At 36.6% G+C, this 23134-nt stretch overlaps 3 protein-coding genes across 3 annotated transcripts; 1 reads left to right on the top strand and 2 right to left on the bottom strand.

The window, feature by feature from the left end:
* Nucleotides 1-3489: 3489 nt before the first annotated feature.
* Nucleotides 3490-6165, top strand: LOC114715203 (uncharacterized). Its single transcript, XM_028899999.1, has 3 exons — nucleotides 3490-3552; nucleotides 4027-4398; nucleotides 4488-6165. The coding sequence occupies exons 2-3, from the start codon at nucleotides 4040-4042 to the stop codon at nucleotides 6163-6165; spliced, it is 2037 nt and encodes a 678-aa protein (XP_028755832.1). The 5' UTR covers nucleotides 3490-3552; nucleotides 4027-4039.
* A 1503-nt stretch (nucleotides 6166-7668) lies between these two features.
* Nucleotides 7669-8422, bottom strand: LOC114715202 (uncharacterized). Its single transcript, XM_028899998.1, has 3 exons — nucleotides 8162-8422; nucleotides 7972-8075; nucleotides 7669-7885 (listed from the first exon to the last, which is right to left on the bottom strand). The coding sequence occupies exons 1-3, from the start codon at nucleotides 8420-8422 to the stop codon at nucleotides 7669-7671; spliced, it is 582 nt and encodes a 193-aa protein (XP_028755831.1).
* Nucleotides 8423-8951: 529 nt separating this feature from the next.
* On the bottom strand, nucleotides 8952-11038 carry LOC114715201 (uncharacterized). Its single transcript, XM_028899997.1, has 4 exons — nucleotides 10262-11038; nucleotides 9970-10173; nucleotides 9395-9806; nucleotides 8952-9259 (listed from the first exon to the last, which is right to left on the bottom strand). The coding sequence occupies exons 1-4, from the start codon at nucleotides 11036-11038 to the stop codon at nucleotides 8952-8954; spliced, it is 1701 nt and encodes a 566-aa protein (XP_028755830.1).
* Nucleotides 11039-23134: the final 12096 nt, after the last annotated feature.

The following is a 23134-nucleotide window of genomic DNA, read 5'->3' as shown; positions in this document are numbered from 1 at the left end:
TTTGAATGTTTCTAAGTTACATGTGTTGTTTATAGTGATAATTGCAACTTATGAATGTTTTTAGACTAATTTTTATGTGTTTGCATGTTTAACAGCGAAAAAATATTTATTTGTCACATACCTAAAAATATTTATTTGTCGCTTAAAAAAATTCTTACAGTTGAATTTAACCACACTCACAGGTGACATTATCTATGGCAAATTGGAACAATCAATTTACGTTTGAGTGGATGGAGGAAGATGAATAGTCTCAAGAGGAGTCGGAGGAAGATGAACAATCTCAATTGATTTCCTTTTTAGATGAAGACATAACACAGTATGAAGAGGTAGCTGTATTGGTGAGTCAATATGTGATGCCTTATGTGTGCAAAGAGCCACGAAGAACTAGTCAGCAAACAGGTAATTTATGGGTGCAAGAAATTTTGTGAGATCATGAAGTTCGGTGTTATGACATGTTTCGAATGGAAAAAGAAATGTTCATGCGATTATGCTCTAAACTGGTCAAACATGGTTTACAAAATTCTAAGTATCTGGGAGTGGAAGAAATTGTTGGTATGTTTTTGAACATGGTTGGTCATGGACAATGTAATAGGATGATTCAAGAAAGGTTTTAACATTCAGGAGAAACTCCAAGCAGGCATTTTCATAGAGTATTACAGGCTTGCCTTAGTCTATCTAGGGAATATATCAAACCACTCGATCCTGCGTTTTCTGTAACTCACCCAAAAATAAAAAACGATAAACGATATTCGCCATATTTCAATGATGCAATAGGAGCAATTGATGGCACTCATGTACGATGTGTGGTGAGTCTTTCGAAGCAAGACAAATATATCAAGAGAAAGGGATATCCGACACAGAATGTCATGGCTGTATGTGACAGGGACATGTGCTTCACTTTTGTGTTGGCGGGATGGGAAGGTACTGCACATGATGCTCGTGTGTTTAACACTGTTGTCTCAACTCCAGCCTTGGATTTCCCTCATCCACCTCCAGGTATATTTTTATTAGCTTCAATTTTAATTATATCGAATTCATTTTATATTTTCATTAATTTCACAATGTCAACATAATTTCATGATTTATTAGGGAAGTATTATTTGGTCGACGCTGGCTATCCAACTCTACCAGGATATCTTGGTCCGTACAGATGTGAGCGCTATCACCTTCCAGACTTCAGGCGACAACCGGGATTTGAAAATTATAACGAAGTCTTCAATTATTACCATTCAAGTTTGAGGTGCACTATTGAAAGGACTTTTGGGGTGTGGAAGAATAAGTTTCGCATCTTAGAGAAGATGCCAAGTTACAAGTATAAAACTCAAGTCCAAGTAGTTTGTGCTACAAAGCTATACATAATTTCTTTCGAAGAAATTCTGAAACTGATAGAGATTTCATACAAGCTTAATCTGAAAGTACAATTGACGAAAACAATGATGATGAAGCTGGTCAGACATCCTCTTCAAATTTACCTAGATCAAGACAAATGAATCATGTGCGTGACACAATCAGAGACCAAATTGTATTAAGCATGGCATCCAATTAGTTATTTGATGTATTTAGTTAAAAATGCTACGTTTGTATGACCTCTAATTTATATATTTATCCATTACATATATTTAATTAAGTATTTTATTATTTTTCAATTTCCTTCTAATAATAACTTAAATTTTTTTATTTTTAATAATTTTATTTTCAATACTTCTTTTAAAATGGTCACATTATATATATAATTTCTTTATAACAATAAATTAAATTTCCTTATTTTAATAATTTTATTTTCATTACTTTATTTAAAATAGTCACATTATATATATAATTTCTTTCTAATAATAAATTAAATTGCTTTACTTTTAATAATTTTTATTTTCCTTACTTCTTAAAAAATAGTCACATTATATATATATATATTTAATATTAGATATGTACTATTTAATAGAATTCATGTCCTTTTAAGTCATTTTACATCCAAACTTACTTTTACATTTATCATCTAAACAAGTTTCAACTTCTCAAACTGGTTTTTTTCTAAAACCCAATCCAAACATGAATCACATTACCCTATCTAAGTTTTACTCAATCTGACTTCTGTAAAAGTCATATTGAAAAAAAAAATTACTTCTCCACCGCTAACCCAAACACACTCTTAGTCCTATTTTATTGAGTAGGCAAACGTAGAGACGTTTGTAAGCACGGTTCCAATCCGCGATGTTTGTATCATAAGGACGCCTCTCATGCCCGCTGGAGCCGCCACTGCTCGCTCGGTGCTCGGCCACTAAAATACTCCCATGCGAGGGGAAGTGAATGTTTGATAGATAATTTCATTAAATTTTTAATACGAATATATTACTTTACTTTTTATCTATGATATTAATAAAATAATTTAAATGGATTAAGGATATTGGTTAAATTAGTTAATCTGATATATTTTTTCTCAAACATCATAAGTATCTTTTTTAATTCTCTCATTTCTTTCACTATTTGATTATTATTGAGCGAATATTAATAAGATTAATTTAGAAAAAATTAATGAATATATGAAATGAGTTTTATATATAATATCAATATCAATTCTTTAATTAGGTCTTAAATCAAAGATTAAATAGAAACAAAATCACAAAATTGTTAAATTTTAATATATCAGATTTAAAACTTTTTTTGATTCGGACGAAACATAATACAACTCATTTTTTAGGCCTAGGGAAAAATGAGTTGGATGCTTCTTCGAAAAATAACAATAGAAAATAGTGAGTGCCTATTACCAATAAAGATATAGCTAGAAAAGTAACTCCGCGTGAAGACTAGCAAACTAAAAGCGAGTCTTCAAATGCGCTTTGTCCTACTTTTTATTTGTTAATGATTCTTTCACACGAAATTTTCTTGTTTATTGCAGTCGCATGGCCCTGTCTATGGCTAACAAAGACTTGTATACCAAGGAAGTGGCCAAACAGTAATAAAATAAAATTAATCAAATCTGCTTGGTTTAGACGTCTCGATATTGCAGAAACGGCACATAGGACATAGCAAGCAAATTGAATCGAAAAAATATATTAAGTTTAGGAAAATGACAATTTTTTTGTTTGATGAAAATAACATTCAGGGTGGGTTTAATTTAGTATGAGAGAAAATGAGAAGAGGGGAGGGAAAAGAAAATTTCAAAAAGCTCGATTTAAAAAATTAAAAAAGTAGGATTAAAAATTTTAATTAATTTTTGTTACCTTTTTTATTATTTTTATTAAAATTTTAGAACACCACTTCTCTAATTTTTTAAATAAAACTTATTAAAATTTGGGAAAATGACAGATAAAGAAGGCTGAAATAATAAAATGCCAGAATGGGAAGCTAAGCAAATGTATTACCAGATAGGGAAGTGTTGCCTGATTTGGGATTATGCAAATGTTGCACAATTACAAAACAGCCCCTCATATGCAAACCGAAAAAGTGACCGGTGGAAGTGTGGAAGTTGTGGCGGGAGCTGGAGGAAAAAGTTGGGAGGGACCACGAACGTGGGAGCATGAACGCGCGAAGCAACAACTGAACGACGGAAGCGAGGTTAGTATCCAGTGACTATATTGTTCGCCTGTGTCTTTTGTCCCTCTCCTTTATGCGCCGGTTGATTTTCCTCTTCCCGTTGGATGGCAATGTCGTCGATGTGGGGATGGTTTTGAGGTGGAGAGGGTGGCGAAGCATGGAGACGGCGTGGGTATATAGAAAGTGTGGGGGGAAGGACGGTGATCAGAGGGTGAATGCACGGGGAAGGAAAAACACTGAGGGAGAGGGGTTTGATGGCGTCACAAGTGGGTTAGAGTGATTAGTGTCAGATAAATGGACAATGTTGGAGGGAGATTCGAATAATGGAGTGGATTGATTCTGAGAAAACGAAGCATTAGTGTGGACAGGAAAGAAATGATTGTTTTGTTGCAAATTATAAGCATGAATGTGTCAAACCCTAAGTTGGTCGTGTAAGTTGATGATGATGGTATTAAGTCATATAATCATTCGACTTCTGTTATGTTATCAGTGCAGGTAATGAAGATAAATGAATTTCGAAGCTGGGTCATCTTGTGGGAAGGAGCTGTTCTGTTATTTTCATGTGGGGGGGAAATTTGTGACAAATGGTGAAGGTGAAGTGAGATATAATGGAGGTGGCGTGAGGTTAAGAAGCATTAAGGATGGGCTGACACTTGATGAATTGAGGCTAATGATATCTGAGTGGATTGGTGGCGATGGAAGAAATTATGACATTAAGTACACAGTGGCCTTTGATGAGAAGACATTGATTGACCTTCATGACAATGCTGAAATGTATAACCTCTTTCAATACAATGGGAACAGCGGTCATGTGTATGTGGCCGAAAAAAGACAAGTGGGTCCCCAACCAAGGGACAATGTAGAAATGTAAGTGGAAGTTTGTCCTAACTATTTGTTGTCATTTATGAATTTCTTCTTGTCATTTGTGTTAACGAGTCTTGTCATTATGAATGCAGAACAGAGAGATTCATGGGCATGTCACAGCAAACTGAACTGGATGCGTCTCCCATTAGTTTGTGTTGTGATTATGGCTGGCTCAGTGAAGAAAATGCTCGTGAATGTGACAATGATGAAATAAGTGGGCCCCCTAATGTGGATAAATCTATCGGAGCTGAAGATACGGATGGTAGTGAGATGGTTCATGCGGAATGGAGGGGACTTTTAACAGGAGTGGGCCAACGTTTTCCTAGTGCAGATGTATTTCGGGTGTCTGTATACAAGTTTGCACTTGCAAACAAGTTTGTGGCCAAGTATATGAGGAATAGCAAGGAATTCATGTCGATAAGGTGTAAAGTTGAGGGTTGTCCATGGAAGCTATGTGCAAATCATGTGGGGAAGAGTTGTGATGTGCTACGAGTGACGACATTTATAAACCGGCATGTTCATTCTGCCCAAGATAGCTTGGACGTGATGCATAGTGGAAGAGCTAGTTTGAACTCATCAATAATAATTGATGAGATGAGGGATCATGCAGACAAGCGCACTTCTGAGATAAGGAAGAGGTTGAAACGAGAGTATGGGATTGATCTAACATATAAACAGGCTTATAGAGCAAGAGAGAAGTCACTGGAAGACATATATGGCAGGCCTGAACAATCATACATGCTCATACCATGGCTATGCGAAAGGATAAAGGAAACAGATGAAAAATCAGTGGCTGAATGGACTGCTATTGGGAACCGGTTTGAGCGTGTTTTCATTGCTTACGGGGCATGCATTGAGGGTTTCTTGGGTGGCGCGAGGCATATTATGTATGTTGATGGAACTCACTTAAGCGGACCATACAAGGGGACAATGTTGTCAGCTTCAGCTTATGATGCAGATAACGAGCTGCTGCCATTTGCAATTGCAATTGTGAAGGGAGAAACACTAGATGACTGGACGTGGTTTTTCTATATGATAAAAAAAATCCTGGGTTCTGTGGAAGTAACGATTGTATCAGATCGACACAATGCTATCATCGGAGGAGTGGCATCAATCTTTGGGGGTCAAAGGCATGCCTTTTGTTATAGACACATCAAGGAGAATTTTAGTTCAGAAGTTATGAAAATGAATAAGGGGCAAACAAGGACAAATGGCCGATCAAAGGAGGATGCACTATATTTATTGGATAAAATTGCATACGCAAGGACGGATGAGAAATTTGAGGCAGCAATGGATGACATGAGATCCTTTTCTCCAAGGCTATTTGATTGGCTTATTCATCATGGGGATGTAGATAGGTGGGCTAAAAGTAGGTTCCCATATAAAAGATGGGACAATATTACAACCAATATAGCAGAATCATTCAATGCATGGATGGTGAATGAGAGAAAGCATACTGTACCCCAATTGATCTATGAGCACCGAGATAAAGTTGCAAGAAAGCTGCATGCCTCCTATGTGGGTATGACCAAATGGAAGAATTGCGTTGGTCCAAATATAGAGAGTAAGGTGCTGGATATGGTGGCTGGGTCTGACCATATGTATGCTGAAAATTATGGTGGGGGAAGAGTGAAGGTGACAACATCACGTGGAGACCATCGGGTTGATCTTGGACTACACCAATGCAGTTGCAGATCTTGGCAAATGACGGGGATCCCTTGTTCCCATGCTTGTGCTGCCATCAAGATTGTGCACGGACAATGTTTATGATTATATTGATAATTGCTATAAAAAGTCATCACAAGAAAAGATCTATGCTCGCAGTATGATTCCTGTGGTAACAACAGACATGCCTCACCCAAATGACTACTATAGAATAGAAAATGTCAGTGAGCAAGTTTTCTTGCTACCTCCCATGACATCCCGACCACCAGGAAGGCCAAAAGTAAACAGGGATGAATCACAGTTCCAGAACAAACGGATATACCACTGTGGAAGATGCCACCAGCCTGGACACACAAGGAGGAATTGCAGAAATCCTAACCCATCATGAAGTTTCGAGTACAGTGGGGATGGGTCATTTTTTGGTGTACATAGTTGTATGCTCCGCCCTTGTCAACTTTTTTGGGACTGGGGTTGTAGTTAGGAGCTAGGTGGAGACATTTTTTTGTAAGTAAGCTGATAGTTATTTCAGTGATAACGGAGCATTAAGTGTGGCTAGTATCTTAATGTCCACTTGTTGAATACATGAAAGGAAGTTACTGTTATGGGGATGTTAGCTTTTGTTAATGGCGCATTACTTGTTGTCATTTTTAAATTTGTTCTGGTCATTGGCAGTGATGCTATCAGCATAAGCTGACAGCCGTGTTGAACTGATGTTGTAAAATCAGACCAGGTGATCCTTGTCATTATCGCTGTCATATTCGCTTCACTTCGTGTCATTTTTAAATTTGTTCTGGTCATTGGCAGTGATGCTATCAGCATAAGCTGACAGCCGTGTTGAACTGATGTTGTAAAATCAGACCAGGTGATCCTTGTCATTATCGCTGTCATATTCGCTTCACTTCGTGTCATTTTTAAATTTGTTCTGGTCATTGGCAGTGATGCTATCAGCATAAGCTGACAGCCGTGTTGAACTGATGTTGTAAAATCAGACCAGGTGATCCTTGTCATTATCGCTGTCATATTCGCTTCACTTCGTGTCATTTTTAAATTTGTTCTGGTCATTGGCAGTGATGCTATCAGCATAAGCTGACAGCCGTGTTGAACTGATGTTGTAAAATCAGACCAGGTGATCCTTGTCATTATCGCTGTCATATTCGCTTCACTTCGTGTCATTTTTAAATTTGTTCTGGTCATTGGCAGTGATGCTATCAGCATAAGCTGACAGCCGTGTTGAACTGATGTTGTAAAATCAGACCAGGTGATCCTTGTCATTATCGCTGTCATATTCGCTTCACTTCGTGTCATTTTCTGTTGGATACCAACAGGATATATTGAAGTAAAATTTAGTGACCTGAACAAAAAATGAAAACCAATAGCACATGTCCAATGGGGTTGTTGTCATCATCTGTTTTTGTGTGGTTAAAACCAGATTCATTCATGTCACTGGGGAATAAATTGGCATCATGGTTCTCAACTATCATACATTTATGGACACCAATCTCTGTTAACCATAACAATACACAGTAAATTTTTGGTCAGCCTACAATGCACATTACATACAGCAATCTAACAGAGGACAAGTGAATTATGACCCTAACATCGAGACACCTAAGACCGACGCCTTTTCTTGGACTTTGTGCTCTTGGTTGGTTGTGGTTGTCGAATAAGGGCCAATGCCTCGTCACGTTTTTCATTCTGTTCATGATTGACCAACCACCATGTCAGGTCACGACGAAAGCCAGCAACTTCTTCCTCTGTGTAGGTAAGGGTCACACCAGGTTCCCATCTTCTCAGCCACATCATGCAGTGCACCCCACAATCCCTCCTGTGGACGCAACAATATCAGCACAGTTAGTTAACACATCTGACATGTGCATTTACCCCACAGAAATCGAATTTGACAAAACTGACAGGTTATTCTGCTGGGGAACTGCTGCAAATATCATAGGAGACATTGGCTTTTTCCCAACCAATCCTGGCTTGACCAAGTCCAGTATAATATTGAGCCTCTTCCTCTGCAACAACATTCAGGACCAACATAGAAAGTTTAATGATTTTCCAAGTTCAAAAACTAGGGTAAAGATAATGAGTTTTTTCTTACACAATCATCCACAGCCATTTCCACTGGGTCTTTGATGACAACCTTCTTCTTCTGCTTTCTGTCCTTGGTTCCGAAATGGTTCCTCATGGAGTCTATTACGTGGAAATCCAATGTGCTAGGCTGAATGGCAACGCAAAACCAGTGTTGGCCAACAAGAGCAGGACCAATTATGAAATCACATTCAGCTAAGTTGTAGCCAAGGAACTCAGGAAGAAAGAGCTTCTTATATTTTTGGGCTTTCCAGGTTGGATCATGTGCCATCATGTTCTGCATGACATGAAATTGTTAATCCATTAACAGAGAACAAGTCATTTCCAATTCAATTGCTGTCATTGGTATTTGCATTTGGAATTATGCAACCTCACCATGAAATCAACATCGAAAATGTGCCTCTTCCCTGGCCCCAACTCTGCCTTCATGTCCTCCATCACTGCCTTGCACACCAAATTAAGCACCTACAGAACACAAGTGAAAACGTCATTCTGGTACAATAATCTCACCAAACATTATCAAACATAATCGTGGGTGCAGGGACAGAGCATTCTAAAATACCCTGTTATTTACTCTGTTCACTCCACCCAGGGAAAACAGCTGTTGTCGGTCTATATCTTCATCAAACATTTTGATGACAGTCCTGCAAACATTGTCAGATGTCAGTGACAGAAAGTATGGTGTTGGGGACATCAATACTTGTCATTCCCATGTATGTTATTGTCATTTTCAATCCTATTGCTGTCATTTTCAGGGCACACTGTGTCATTTAAAAACAAAACACTAGCTACGGATATACTTACATATTCCCCTCTTCCTCTCCCTTGGGTCTACGGGATATTAAAGTGAAAAAGATGTCACTTTCCTCCTTTGGCCTCTTCGTCCTCGGAGCTGCCTTGAATTCTATCCACGGAGATTTAATTGTGGAACTCTTTGCCCTTGTTGACCTCCTAAGGTCAATCGATTTTTCAGGCCCTCCTTCCTCCCCACTGTCACTGCTCACCCATTCTCGATCCAACAGCAAAGGAACATTGGTAGGGGTCATTGTCAGTACATGTGTAGCTTCCTCACCCTCATCATCTGAATCCCGAACCTCCTTATCATCATCTTCGGCCTCCTCAACCACATAATCATGACTGACTTCCATGTCATCATGGTCATCTTCCTCCTCATCAACCACATGACCTCCTTCCCTGTCATCATGGTCATCTTCCTCCTCATCCTCATCGTCGTCGTCATCACCTCCATGACCATCACGGTCACCCTCTTCTTCCACCTCCTCAACCATGTAATCATCACTGACTTCCCTGTCATGAAGGTCATGTTGTTCTTCATCCTCATCCTCATCCTTCTCATCATCTCCTTTGCTGGTTTCATCCTCATCAAGTTCCTCATCTGCACTTCCCGCTGCAACCTCTCTTGCAATCTCCTCCACCACTCGGTCAACATCATCAACTTCTTCAGCATCGTTACCAGCTGCATCACCAACTGTTTCAACCCCTTCTTTAGCAGTGGCATTCTCATTCCCCATCCCCTTAACTTTGGCGTTCAATCCAATCTGCAGTTTGAGTAGCTCATCATCAAGAGCCTTCATTAACGTCCTCTGGCTTTCTTCAAGCTTCTTCACAAAACGAGCCCTCAACTCCTTCAATGCCTGCATACACAGTAAATGAAGATATCAAAAAAATTGTTCACTGTTATCAAATGCCAGTATCTCACTGGTCATTTCTAAATAAAGTCTTGTCATCTCAAGTATCAACCTTGCTAATAGACTGACTTAAACTCAGGTCACGTATATTTTCTAAGTTCCCACATACCGGATCTAAAGACTGCAAAATTGGACTGTCCTCATGTCCTGCTGAGTATACCTCGCTGCCACTGCTTCCATGCAATATTCCCATGCTGCTGCCTCTCTCTTTCTCCACCCTCTCCTTTATCTTCTCCTCGGTCCAATATTCAATGGCGCTTGTTGAACCCCGGTCAACAGACAATCCCAGCGGGAAACGCTCAACAAAATACAGCTGCAAAACCAAATAAAGATAGGTCACACTTCTGCAACAATAACAAAAGACAAAAATATAGTGAACCATAAGAAAAATATTGACTTACCAGCAGCAAATAAAGACACCCTCCAACATTGCAGGTTCCTTTCTTCTTCTTCTTTGTCATCTTCACAAAGTCTCCCATTTCCTTCCACAGGTTCTTGATTATGTACGTTGACCAATCATATTTCCAAAACCCATTCATCGTGTGACGCATCACTTTCAACAAACGTATATGTACAGTTGTGCTTGACCCAGGACATAGAAAAGCTCCAACTGTATAAAGCATAAATAGGAACTCAAAATTGTCGCTTTCTTCCCCAGATAATATCCTCTTCAGTATCTGGGTAAATGGAACCTTCCAATAAGTGTCCTTCAACCTCTTGTATTCCGGGTCATCCTCACTAACATCAGATTTCACTTCCTCCCCACTGTCAGGTACACCTAGAAACTCATGCGCATCTTTTGCCTCAATTGCCTGCCCTTGCCCTCTAATGGTCAAAAAATGCGTTGGTGGGTCATAGCATCTCAACAATGACACAAGTAGATCACGTGGAAGTTGCTTCACATTCACATTAAGCAAGTTCCCAAATCCCATCCTTTGAACTTTCTGCCTCAACCGCCTGTTCTTCTTCACATATTCAGCCAATGATAGAAATCCGGGCAATGAGCACCGGGTGTACAAGGGAACATCATACTTCTTCTTCTCACCTTTCTGTGGCTTCGTTTTCCTTGCCCTCTCATTATACCTATCTTTCTCTTCTTCACTCAGGGCCCTCCATGCCTTCCCCACTTCAATTTTTTCTTCTCTTGCATTTTTACACTTCTCACCTCGTTTAGCCATATACTCCCTTCTGAACAACACAAGCCCACTGTGGACTCCTTTACTTGTGGACCCTTCCCCTTCTTCCAACACCATCTCGTATAGTTCTGCAAAGTCATCAAGGTACCATCATTAAATCATAATTTTAATACATTTACTACACATCTAGTTCTTTCCAGATTCGTTATGGTCATTTCCAATTAATTCATTGTCATTTACAATATGGCCATTACAGAGTGACAGTAAGGATGCCGGTATGAATATGGTCATTTCCAGTTAATTTATTGTCATTACCAATATGCCCATTACAGACTAACAGTTAGGTCAGTACTATGAATATGGTCATTTCCAATTAATTCATTGTCATTTACAATATGGCCATTACAGAGTGACAGTAAGGATGCTGGTATGAATATGGTCGTTTCCAGTTAACTTATTGTCATTACCAATATGCCCATTACAGACTAACAGTTAGGTCATTACTATGAATATGGTCATTCCCACTTAATTCATTGTCATTACCAACATGGCCATTACAGTCTGACAGTAAGGTCATTACTATGAATATGGTCATTTCAAGTTCCTTCATAGTCATTTACCAGTTTGGTATTGTCATTTCCAGTTTATTCATATAATCTTTCCACTCATTCAGACAGTAAGGTCATTACTATGAATATGGTCATTTTAGGTTCGATCATAGTCATTTACCAGTATGTTATTGTCATTTCCAGTTGTTCATATAATTTTTCCAGTCAATCAGACAATTTTCCTACTGATTTCAAAACCCATTTTTCCAGTTCTCAACTACGTTATTAAAAACAGAATAGCTTGCCACAGCGACTCAGCATAAACCCTTAATCGCCATTCCTGTCATTCACAAACTTCATCGCGTCATATCTAAATATTGCCCAATCATTGATTCCCAGACTCACCCAGAAACGTCGACCACAGCACGAAACTTAAATGCCTGAACTTACCTCACTGAAATGCTGTTGATGCTTGTTAACTGCAATGGTGAATCACCGTGCGCCAACCTTCGTCTTTCCACACAATCAGTCAGACGCGACCACGTTCGCCCTTTGAACAGCACGCCCTTCCACTTCCAACTCCTCTGCTCTCTTACGCACACACTATTTCGGGGTCCTCAACTGTCCAGCTTGCCGGCGTTTTTAGGGCAACAATGGGGATGGTGGAAGCGAGAAACCGGGAAGCACGACGGTCAGTGCAGGAGTGTTCGCGTGCGCCTTCTCTCTCTCCGCTTTCAAACGCTGACTGACAGGGGCTGTTTTGTAATTGTGCAACATTTGCATAATCCCAAATCAGGCAACACTTCCCTATCTGGTAATACATTTGCTTAGCTTCCCATTCTGGCATTTTATTATTTCAACCTTCTTTATCTGTCATTTTCCCTTAAAATTTTCCTTCTCCTCCCCTTTCTTCTATTTCCCTCGTGCGAAACAGTACCTTAACATCACTAACTATGTAAAATCAAGATTGAAAAGTTTGAAAATTTAATGGCAACTTTTTTCTTTTTTTGCCAGAATCCATAAAGATGTGTGTGTATAATTGTTTAGTATGCTAGAGATTTTTAATGTTTACATCGCTTATTAAGTTTTTGTTTACTTCGAAGAGCTTACTATTTGATTTGTATTCTCTGGCTTCCTTTTGTGAGGCATTTGGAGGAATGGTTAATTGATCATTTTATTAATTATCTATTCACTCTTTCCTTTTTCTCCCTGTTTAATTTTAAGGCAGCAAGATATACTTATTCCAAATCTTTTTACAGGTTACAATTGTTTTAAAAGATTAAGGTGTATTTAGTACCCGGAGTATTTTTTTAAATACATCTAACATCTCAAAATGTTTTTTCAGATGTATCTAGTATCTTAAAATATATTTAGATATATTCAGTATTTTAAACTATTTTTTTAGATACGTCCACTACTTTGAAATAACTTTTATTTTATTTTTTGATACGGTTATTTTATTTTATTTTAATACTGAATACACTTGAAAAAAAAATGTCGGCATACCAGATCGCACTTACTTTTTCTTAAAGTGGGTCGGGTTACTTTTACGAGCTATACGGATGTCTAGATGTCAAACTTCGTGGGGTCGTTCTTTGAAAACAAGCAATTCTACCTCCATTTTGAAGGGCCATAAGGTTGAGGTTTTCCATATATTTCTTCTTTTTTATTTCTTTGTCCAAGAAATTTTCCATGTTGTTTGATATTTTTCCTTTGTTTTATCAATAACAACAATAATAATAGTTATAATAGTCATAATAATTTATTATTATTATTTCATTTAGAGGAATATAAAGTGCATAGTAAAATTATGGTTAATTTAGACTGAGCTTGATGAGTTGTATAGAGGCACTCTAAAATGATCCCTTGTTCCCTCTGAACTAAGAGATATATATATATATATATATGTTTGACGCGTAAAAATAATTAAAATTCTTAATCTGTTATTTTAATGACACCTATTTTTATATATTTCTTTAAAATTAGTTGCGATTTATCATTAATGAAAGCAAATGGAAGTTTCTGGAGCACTAGATAATGTATTCACATTAACATTTTTCTTTTGTCATATTTATAGAATAGCCGGTATAATTATTTTGATTTGGTCGGTCCACATGCGAGGCACTGATATGTTATTTTTGATATTTAAATAATAAATCTTTTGTCATATTTGTAGACTTACAGGATAGCGAATCCTTGCCAATATTGGCCCAATATTAAAAATATAATCAGCCTAGCTGGTTTGTTTCTTAGCAATAATGTAAGGAAGTTTAAAAAAAGAGAAGCTGAAACGACCTAACGTAAGTAAACAAAGACTAATCATGTTAATTTTTTTAATGATTCTTTTGTCATAGTTGGATTATTATCATATAGATCATTGTTTCCTTGAAAAATATATACTCTTTCGGGTCTTAATATAAGATTTAATTAAATAATTTGAGTGGATTAAGGATATTAATTAAATTTGTTAACCTGATATACTTTTTTTAAAACACCAAAAGTGTCCTTTTTAATTCTCTCATTTCCTTCACTATTTAATTATTATTAAGAGAATATCAATTAGGTTAATTTGAAAAGATTAATAAACAAGTAAAATAAGTTTTATATATAGGATCAATATTGACTCTCTAATTATATCTTAAATAAAAAATCAGAGGGAGATATTAAATATAGAAACAAAATCACAAAATTGTTAAATGTTAATATATCGGATTTAAAATTTTTTTTTTTATTCGGATGAAACATATGACAAGTGACCTGAAAAAAAAAAGAGAAATACTCCTTTAGTCTTATTCCACAAATGAATGGGAAAGATAACAATAGTTGCATTCATGTTTAAAAAAAAACAAAAAACAAAAGCAATGATATAAAGAGCCTATTAGCAATAAAGACACAACTAGAAAAGTAAGGGTGTGTTACCATGGTTTGGAGATTAAGTAACCCAAACACCCACCCAAAAACCAAAACCAAGGTTTTGGGTCAAAACCATGGTTTTGGCTCCAAAACCATGGTCTTGGAAAAAGTAAAAATTTTTTGCTTTTGGAGAAAAAAAGGAGAGTGTGAGAGCCTATAAGATATGTATCTTGTTATTTTTTTTATAAACATATTTTTTATAAACATATTTAATATTATATTTTATAAATATATATACATATTAATTATTTATTAATTATATTATCTTATGTATTATTAATTATGTTGGTAAAAAATATATTATTAACAATTTTATTCCTTCAAATTAAAATATATCATAAAATCTATTTTTTCTGTAATTATCATGTTAACTTATATCTTTTTTTTAGTAATTTGTATATATAAAAAGTGCTTCTGATAACAACTATCCAAACACTCTCACTTCTCAGAATCATTTTTTTACAAAATCTATTCTTCACATAATTTATTCTCCCCAAAATCTATTTTCTAGAATCACTTTTTCAAACCACGGTTTGATTTCATCCAAACACACCCTAAAACCGTGTGAAGACTGGTAAACAAAAAGTGAGTCTTCTAAGGCGCGTCAATTTCAATATGACTAACGAGGACTTGCACACTAAAGAAGTGGCCAAACAATAATAAAATAAAATTAATCAAATCCGCGCTTGGAGGGACGATCTTGTCTTGCTCTTTTGTTTGTAATGTAGGTCTTATAAGATTATTATTTTCTGTGTCTGCGAAGCTGTGATTTTTTGAAGAAGGCGATGCGCAATTTCTGAGTTCAATTTGGAGGGACCTTCTTTAGCTGTTAGTAATACTTTACCGCCTAAAAAGAAGAGTTTGGTATTGATGGAACAGGAAGATTCTAAAAAAAATAATTTCAAATTTAAAAATGACTAAATTCTAAATAATAGTATTTTAAATATGGTAAATAATTAATAAAAAAGTAGTGAATAACTAATTAAGTATTGTAAATATTGTGAAACATTCAAATATGAGATGAGGTGAATTATTTTGTCATTTGCTTATTAAGCAGTGTGGCAAGTAATAATCAGCAAGTGAAATGTGAAATGAAACTATGATTCTTTTTATCTCTTAAACATAATACTTATGTTTTAAATAATTAATAGTATGAGGCGATGAGAGGAAAATTATAGAAGAAGAGACCAGAGAAAGTTGAATGAAGAGAATGAGCATTTTTTTTTAAAAAAACAGGCTTTCTGATATATGGCCGTATCCAATACAACATAGATGTTCATTATCTATAAGTGTAGGGATTTGCATTGAGTGCACATCAGTGCTCATCAGATCTGGACGATCTAAATTTAATTTTAATTTTTTAAAAATAATTATCTTAATAGGCATCAGATAAAAAAATGAAGATAATATCTTAACTATCATGCTTTAAAAAATAATTTTTTCTATTTTAAAATAATTATTTAGAAACATTAAATTTGGATCGTCCAAATTAGATCTGGACAGTCCAGATTGCTCATCAAGTGATGAGCACCAAATACTGACCCTACTTAAAAAAAAAAATACTCATCCAATTGTTAATATAAACCTCACTTTAACAAAAAAAAAGTATTGCGTCATAAGAGGCATGCACCATCTTGACCCAAAAAAAAGCAATTCCCTCAAAAGTAATTTATAATTAAATTTTATGTTTTTATTGCCAGGACAAATTAAATTTGGGGAAAGGAAAAATGACAGATAAAGAAGTTTGAAAATGTAAAATGCCAATTTGGGAAGCTAAGGAAATGTAATTACAGATAGAGAAGTCCTTCCCAAATTGGAATTTTGAAATTCAGTGAAATGACAACAATGCCCTTTGTCTTTTTTTTTTTAAAAAAATCCCAGCCCCTCACCAGTGGCCGGCGACTGGTAGCCACCGCCAGCAACTGGCCTCCGGCGATCACTGACCGCCTCTGGCCATCGGCCACTGGTGTGGTGGCTGTCGGTGAAGGATTTTTGTAACAACATTTTTTTTTTAGAATGGGATAATATGGTTCAAAGTGGCAGGGGTAGGATTTGATCCCACAACCCCTTGGCCACTTGGGCCAACAAAAGGGTAGATAGCCATTAGGCCATCAAAGATTTCTTAACATTATAATGCAAACAAAAATATAAGTTAACTCTTTTACTGTGACTCCCGCGAGTGATAACAATTTATTTAAGGATGACAAGTCTTAATTGAGAAATAACAAGTCTAAATTTGATATTAACAAAGCAACTTTTTCTTATACATAACAGGTAGCAGTATGTACATTAACTAAAAATGACCATAATTGATTTAAAAACGACACGTCTTTACTGAAAAATGACAAGTCTAAACTTGATACTAACAAGGCAACTTTTTCTTATACAAAACAAAAAATAGCATGTACGTTAATTAAAAATGACCATAATTTATTTGAAAATAACACGTCTTTACTGGAAAATAACAAGTCTAAACTTGATATTAACAAGGCAACTTTTTCTTATACATAACAAGAAATACAAGGCAATTTTTTCTTATACATAACAAGAAATACCAAAGATATTAACGAGGCAACTTTTTCTTATACATAACAAGAAATACCGAATAAATTGTTGTCATTTTCCAGTAAAGACGTGTTATTTTCAAATAAATTATGGTCATTTTTAATTAACGTACATGCTATTTCTTGTTATGTATAAGAAAAAGTTGCCTTGTTAGTATCAAGTTTATACTTGTCTTTTTTCAGTAAAGACGTGTCGTTTTTAAATCAATTATGGTTATTTTTAGTTAATGTACATGCTGCTACCTGTTATGTATAAGAAAAAGTAGCTTTGTTAATATCAAATTTAGACTTGTTATTTCTCAATTAAGACTTGTCATCCTCAAATAAATTGTTGTCACTCGCTGGAGTCACAGTAAAAGAGTTAACTTATATTTTTGTTTGCATTATAAGATTAAAAAATCTTTCATGGCCCAATGACCATCTTCCCTTTTGTTGGCCCAAGTGGCCAAGGGGTTATGGGTAGAGCTGGTAAAACGGGCTGGGCCCGCGGGCCCAGCCCGCCAACCTGCCTAAAAGAGCGGGTTTGGGTTGGGGAAATGCCAGCCCGCCAAAATCTAAACTTATGCAGCCCGCACCGTTTTCAGCCCGGTTCGCGGCGGGCTAGCCCCCCCCTTTTTTTTTTTTACATTTTGGTCTTCAGCGGTTCAACCTGCCAGCTCCCTCCCACTTCCCCATGGACTCATCTGGTCCATAATCCATATGATAGTATTAGTCCATACCAAGTTACCAAGTACCAACCCAACTTCACTCGCCGGTTCTCCCCTGTCTTCAGACTTCAATGTCTTGAATTGAAACTAAATCGTGATCGTGCTCGTGCTCCTGCCCTAGTCCGCTTGCTTGGCTCTCTCTCTGCTGGCACTGAGTCGCTGACTGCCGGCCTGACGCCCTGACCGCTCTTGGCCCTCTGCCCTCCCTTGGACCCCTGCGAATCTTCGGCTCTCCCCTGCGGCCTTGCCTCCCTGGTCCACTTGGCTCTCCACTGGCGCTAAGTCGCTGACTGCTCTCGGCTCTCCCCTGGACCCCTGCGAGTCTCCGGCTATCCCGTGCGGCCTTGCCTCCTTGGATTCACAAATCACCGAATCAGTAAATCCAACACACACAGGCCGCAACAACTCTCTGCCTCTCAGCTTGCAAAGATACCTCGAGACCTCGCAACCACGCAGCTTCCGTCTTCACTCTTCACTTGTCGTCGCAAGCCGCAGCACGCAGCAAGTCGGCACTCTTCATCTTTGCAAGCCGCAACACACAGGCTGCAGCAACTCTCCGTCGCTTAAGCTGTCTTGAGTCACCGGAGCTCAACTCGTCCTCACAGGCAAATCTTCTTTACCTTCAATTTTTGCTCTCTTCTTCTTTGATTGTTGTGTGGCTACTGGATTTGTTCTTCAATTTGTGCTCGTCTGCCCGTTCTGGTTGATTTTGCTGGATTATTGGGATTAGCCGATTAGTGTTGTTGATATTTGCATGTTAATTTTAAAGAAAAATGGCTACCGATGGTAGTGGAACTAGAAGAAAGCAAGTTGAGATTACTGCTACTACTGATGAAACAAATATACCAAACCAATCTGGACAAGGTAATATAATCATATCTGGTTATTTGTTTTATGTATATATTAACATTTCAATTAAGTGCAATTGAGCAATGCAAATCTAATACTATTCTTTTATTATGTGTGGCAGAAGATGATCCCGAAGAAGAAATAGTTTCTATCAATTCTTTTATTTATTTGTTTTTTAATGTTGTAATTTTAATAAAGAGTGTATATTTCTAGATTTTTCAGACCAAAATGTGCAAGCTTGGTTGTATGGAACTATGGATTTTGAATGTACAAGTTGAACTTGTCATGGATGCAAGCTTGGGCGTGTGGAATGGATTTCTTCATGGATTGTTATTTTTTAAAAAAAAAAAAATACTAGGCGGGCGCGGGCCTGCATTATGCTAGCCCGCCAAGGTGCGGGCTACTTCAGCCCGCACCGCTTTCAGCCCGCTCCGCTGCGGGCTGGCCCGTATCAGCACCGCCAGCCCGCATTACCAGCTCTAGTTGTGGGATCAAATCCCACCCCCGTCATTTTGAACCATATTATCCCATTCCAAAAAAAATATTGTTACAAAAATCCTTCACCGGCAGCCACCACACCAGTGGCCGGTGCCTGTGGCCAGAGGCAGTCGGCGGCTGCCGGAGGCTAGTTGCCGGCCACCGGTGAGGGGCTGGGACTTTTAAAAAAAAAGACAAAGGGCATTTTTATCATTTTACTGAATTTCAAAATTTCAATTTGGAAGGACTTCCCTATTTGTAATTACATTTCCTTAGCTTCCAAATTGGCATTTCACATTTTCAAACTTCTTTATCTGTCATTTTCCCTTGGGGAAATTGCAATTAGATATTAAGGAAGGAATTTAATTACTTTAAATGGTTGACAAATTAAGAGCATGTTCCACTATAAGAAATGACAACTGGTTTATATTGCCTACTTATCGTTGGGATTTTTTGGCAATTAATTTTTTTTTGGGGGGAAAAGTAATTCTCCTATTAAATTTTATATTCAACAGATTAGCTGTGATTTATGGAAGAAAGTGACCGCATAATTTTTAAGTTCAATTTGGAGGTACTTTCTTTGTGAATGATTAATACTACTACTTTACTACCTCAAAGGGGCTAGGAATTGGAAGCCGCATGGAATTTATTTTCAATCTCAATAGCATTATCTTCTTTTAAAATTCAGCCCAGCATTAGTGACTACAATTAAAATATAATTAGCGTGGTTTATTTCCTCAAAGAACGTTTCAGAAAAATGCGCTAAGGACAGAAGATTAGTATACAAAGACTAGGTATGATAATTTTTTTAGGTGTTATGTTCTCTCCCCTTCCCTCCCATTTCCTCTTTTAAAAACTCTCCTCTCCCTCCTTTTCCTGCCACATAGATGCTAAGTCTTGTTTGAGTACAGAAGAGGAGTGCACTATCTTGGGGGGGGGGGGGAACATCTAGAGGCCCGAAATGTAATTTAAATTCATATCAATTTGTTTTGATGCATTACAAATCTAAGTAAAATTTATGCTTTTATTGCTGGGCAAATTAAATTTTATATTCAGTAGATAGCTGTGATTTGTGGAAGAATGTGACCACATAATGTTGAGTTCAATTAGGAGGGACGTTCATTGGCATAACTTTATTACCTCAAAGGACCTAAAGTGTTGGGACCCGTGTGCACATGGGATGAAACTCATGGCACCATTATTTTCTTAGAAATGACATGTGCTTGATCTAGTTAGATATTCAATTTAACAATAAATATAAAACTTTAATCTGTTTTGTTTTTAATATTTATTCATTTTATCCCCAACTAATTTGTATGTTGATTGTATATGTTAAGGATTTTTCATCAAAAAGTAATTTCAATGTATATGATTAATAAGAATATATTAGAAAAGATAACATTCATCTATTACAAATAATTAATTTAAATATTTTTCTTAATATTCATAAATTAATTATTTAACTCTCATATTAAATACTAAAGGTAGTATGATTTTTTTTTATAACTCAGAGTATTCACAAATTATTTTGAACTATATATATGTATTTATATTATATATAAATCAATTTATTTAGATGTATGAAAAGATAGGAAAAATATTTGACATATTTTTATTAATTAAAATACAAATGAGATGATAGAAAGAGCATTTCATAGATTTTTGTTCCGAAAGCTGTTACTCCCTCTCCGTCTTTAAATATAACATATATGCTATAAATAATGGAAAGTATGAAATATAATTAACCTCAGTCAAAAAAAATGTAATTTCCTCTAAGGACATTTCACAAAATGCTGAAAAGTGTGTACTTAAATTCAATTTGGAGGGACCATCCTGTGTTACGTTTTGTTTGTTAATGATTCTTTAATCACGTAATTTTCTAATTTATTGCATTGACATGGCCCTCATTATGACTAAGAAAGACTTGTAGTGTAAAGAAATAAAATAACTCTAATCAGCTTGCTTTAATTTGTTTCCCCTAAGGACGCCTCTCAGATGTTGCAGAAACTGCATAATAACCAAATTGAATCAAGGAAAAAAAAAAGTTTAGGAAAATTGATAGTTTGGTACCTCAAAGGAACCAGGAGTTGAACCCCTACACACATGGAATTTAAAATAACTCACACTCTTATTCATGAAATCAAATAAAACGAGCCCACCTGTATTACTTCATCTCCCCTGCTGTGCAAGTTTGTGAGTATTTTCACTGTTTTCGGCAAAATCAGTGAGTACCAAAGAGATCATGGCTGCATCACTTGTAGGTGGAGCTCTTCTCTCTGCTGTCTTCAATGTGTTTTTGGAGAGGTTAACGCCAGAACTGGCTAACATGATCAACTTCATTTGTGGAAAGAAGCTGGATGACAAGTTACTTCATCATTTGAAGCCATCCTTGATTGCTGCAAGAGCTGTGCTCAGTGATGCAGAACTCAAACAATTCAAGGATCCTGCTGTGAAAGATTGGCTAGATGAACTCAAAGACGCTGTTTATGACTTGGAAGACTTGATGGATGAAATTTCCACTCGAGCTGCCACTCAGAAAAAGGTGCGATTTTTCTCCTTTGCTTCTCTTAATTTGCGAGATACAAGCATGGCAAATAAGTTAGAAGCTATGATTGATAGAATTGAAAGAATTGTGGGACAAGAGAATGCCCTCAATTTGGAGAAGAAACTGGAACGGAAACTTTGCTATGGAGACTTGCAGTTACATCTCATGTGGACGTCTCTGAAGTGTGCGGAAGGAAGAAAGAAAAAGAAGATATAATTAAGCTGACGTTTAATGCTGAGGGTGGTCCGTTGTCTGTAATCCCCATCATGGGCATGGGCGGGGTTGGGAAGACCACCTTAGTTAATTTGGTCTATAATGATGAAGATGTGAGGCAAAAATTTGATCTTACTGTATGGGTTTGTGTTTCTGAAGCATTTGATCTTTTGAAAATAGCACAAACTATGATAAAATCTATTAGTCTAGATTTTGCATGTGATAATATGGATTTGAATCTTCTTCGGCTTCATTTGGCTGAGAAGTTAGAAAGGAAAAAATTTTAGTTGTTCTTGATGATGTCTGGAATGATAAATACACTGGTTGTGATACTTTGAAGAATTTGCTTCTCAATGGAGTGGGAGGATGTAAAATTCTTGTTACAACTCGCCTAGAGCGTGTTGATTTAATGGTCAAAACCATCTCATCATTTTATCACTTAAATGTCTTGTCTGATGAAGATTGTTTATCGATTTTCACTGCACATGCTTTCCAATTCAGAGATTCAACCATGAATTCATGCTTAGAAAAAGTTGGAAGAGATGTTGCTAGCAAGTGCAAGGGATTGCCCTTAGCTGCAAAAGTATTTGGGGGACTTTTTCAATCAAAATCTAACTTTGAAGATTGGAATACTATTTTAAAAGACTCATTGTGGGATTCACTGGATAATGAGATCATTCTAGCTTTAAAAGTCAGTTATTATTATCTCCCTCCCCATTTAAAACAATGCTTTGCTTATTGTTCTTTAGTTCCAAAGGATTATCAATTTAATAAGGGGGAATTAATCTTGATGTGGATGGCAGAAGGTTTTCTACAACCATCAAAGGGCAACATGACTTTAGAAGATGTTGGTCATGAGTACTTTGATGATTTAACTTCAAGATCATTCTTTCAACCCTTACTTGTAAATAAGGTGCACTTTTTTGTTAGTTCTGAAAATAGAGATGTGTCCTTTGTGATGCATGATCTCATTCATGAGTTAGCAACCCATGTCGCTGGAGACTTTTACCTTAGATTGGGGAAGAATGGAGACAAAATTGGTCATAAGACACGCCATTTATCTTGCAACTTTCAAAATTATCCATACTTGGAGCATGACGTTTTTCAAAAGACAAAAGGCTTACGAACATTTATAGGATTGAATTTTTCCTATATTCCTAGATCCATTGGAAATGCTTCTCATATTTTATCATCAAATCTGAAGTACTTGCGAATGTTGTCACTTCGGGATTTGTTTGCCTTAAAAATAGTTCCCGAGTCAATTGGAGAGTTCATTCATTTGTGTTATTTGGATTTGTCAGATACATGTATTGAAAGTTTGC

Source organism: Neltuma alba, unplaced genomic scaffold, assembly GCF_004799145.2.
Source record: "Neltuma alba isolate B1F8T4 unplaced genomic scaffold, ASM479914v2 tig00011578_pilon, whole genome shotgun sequence".
Lineage (NCBI taxonomy): Eukaryota > Viridiplantae > Streptophyta > Magnoliopsida > Fabales > Fabaceae > Neltuma > Neltuma alba.
This window is presented reverse-complemented; position numbering and strand designations above follow the sequence as displayed.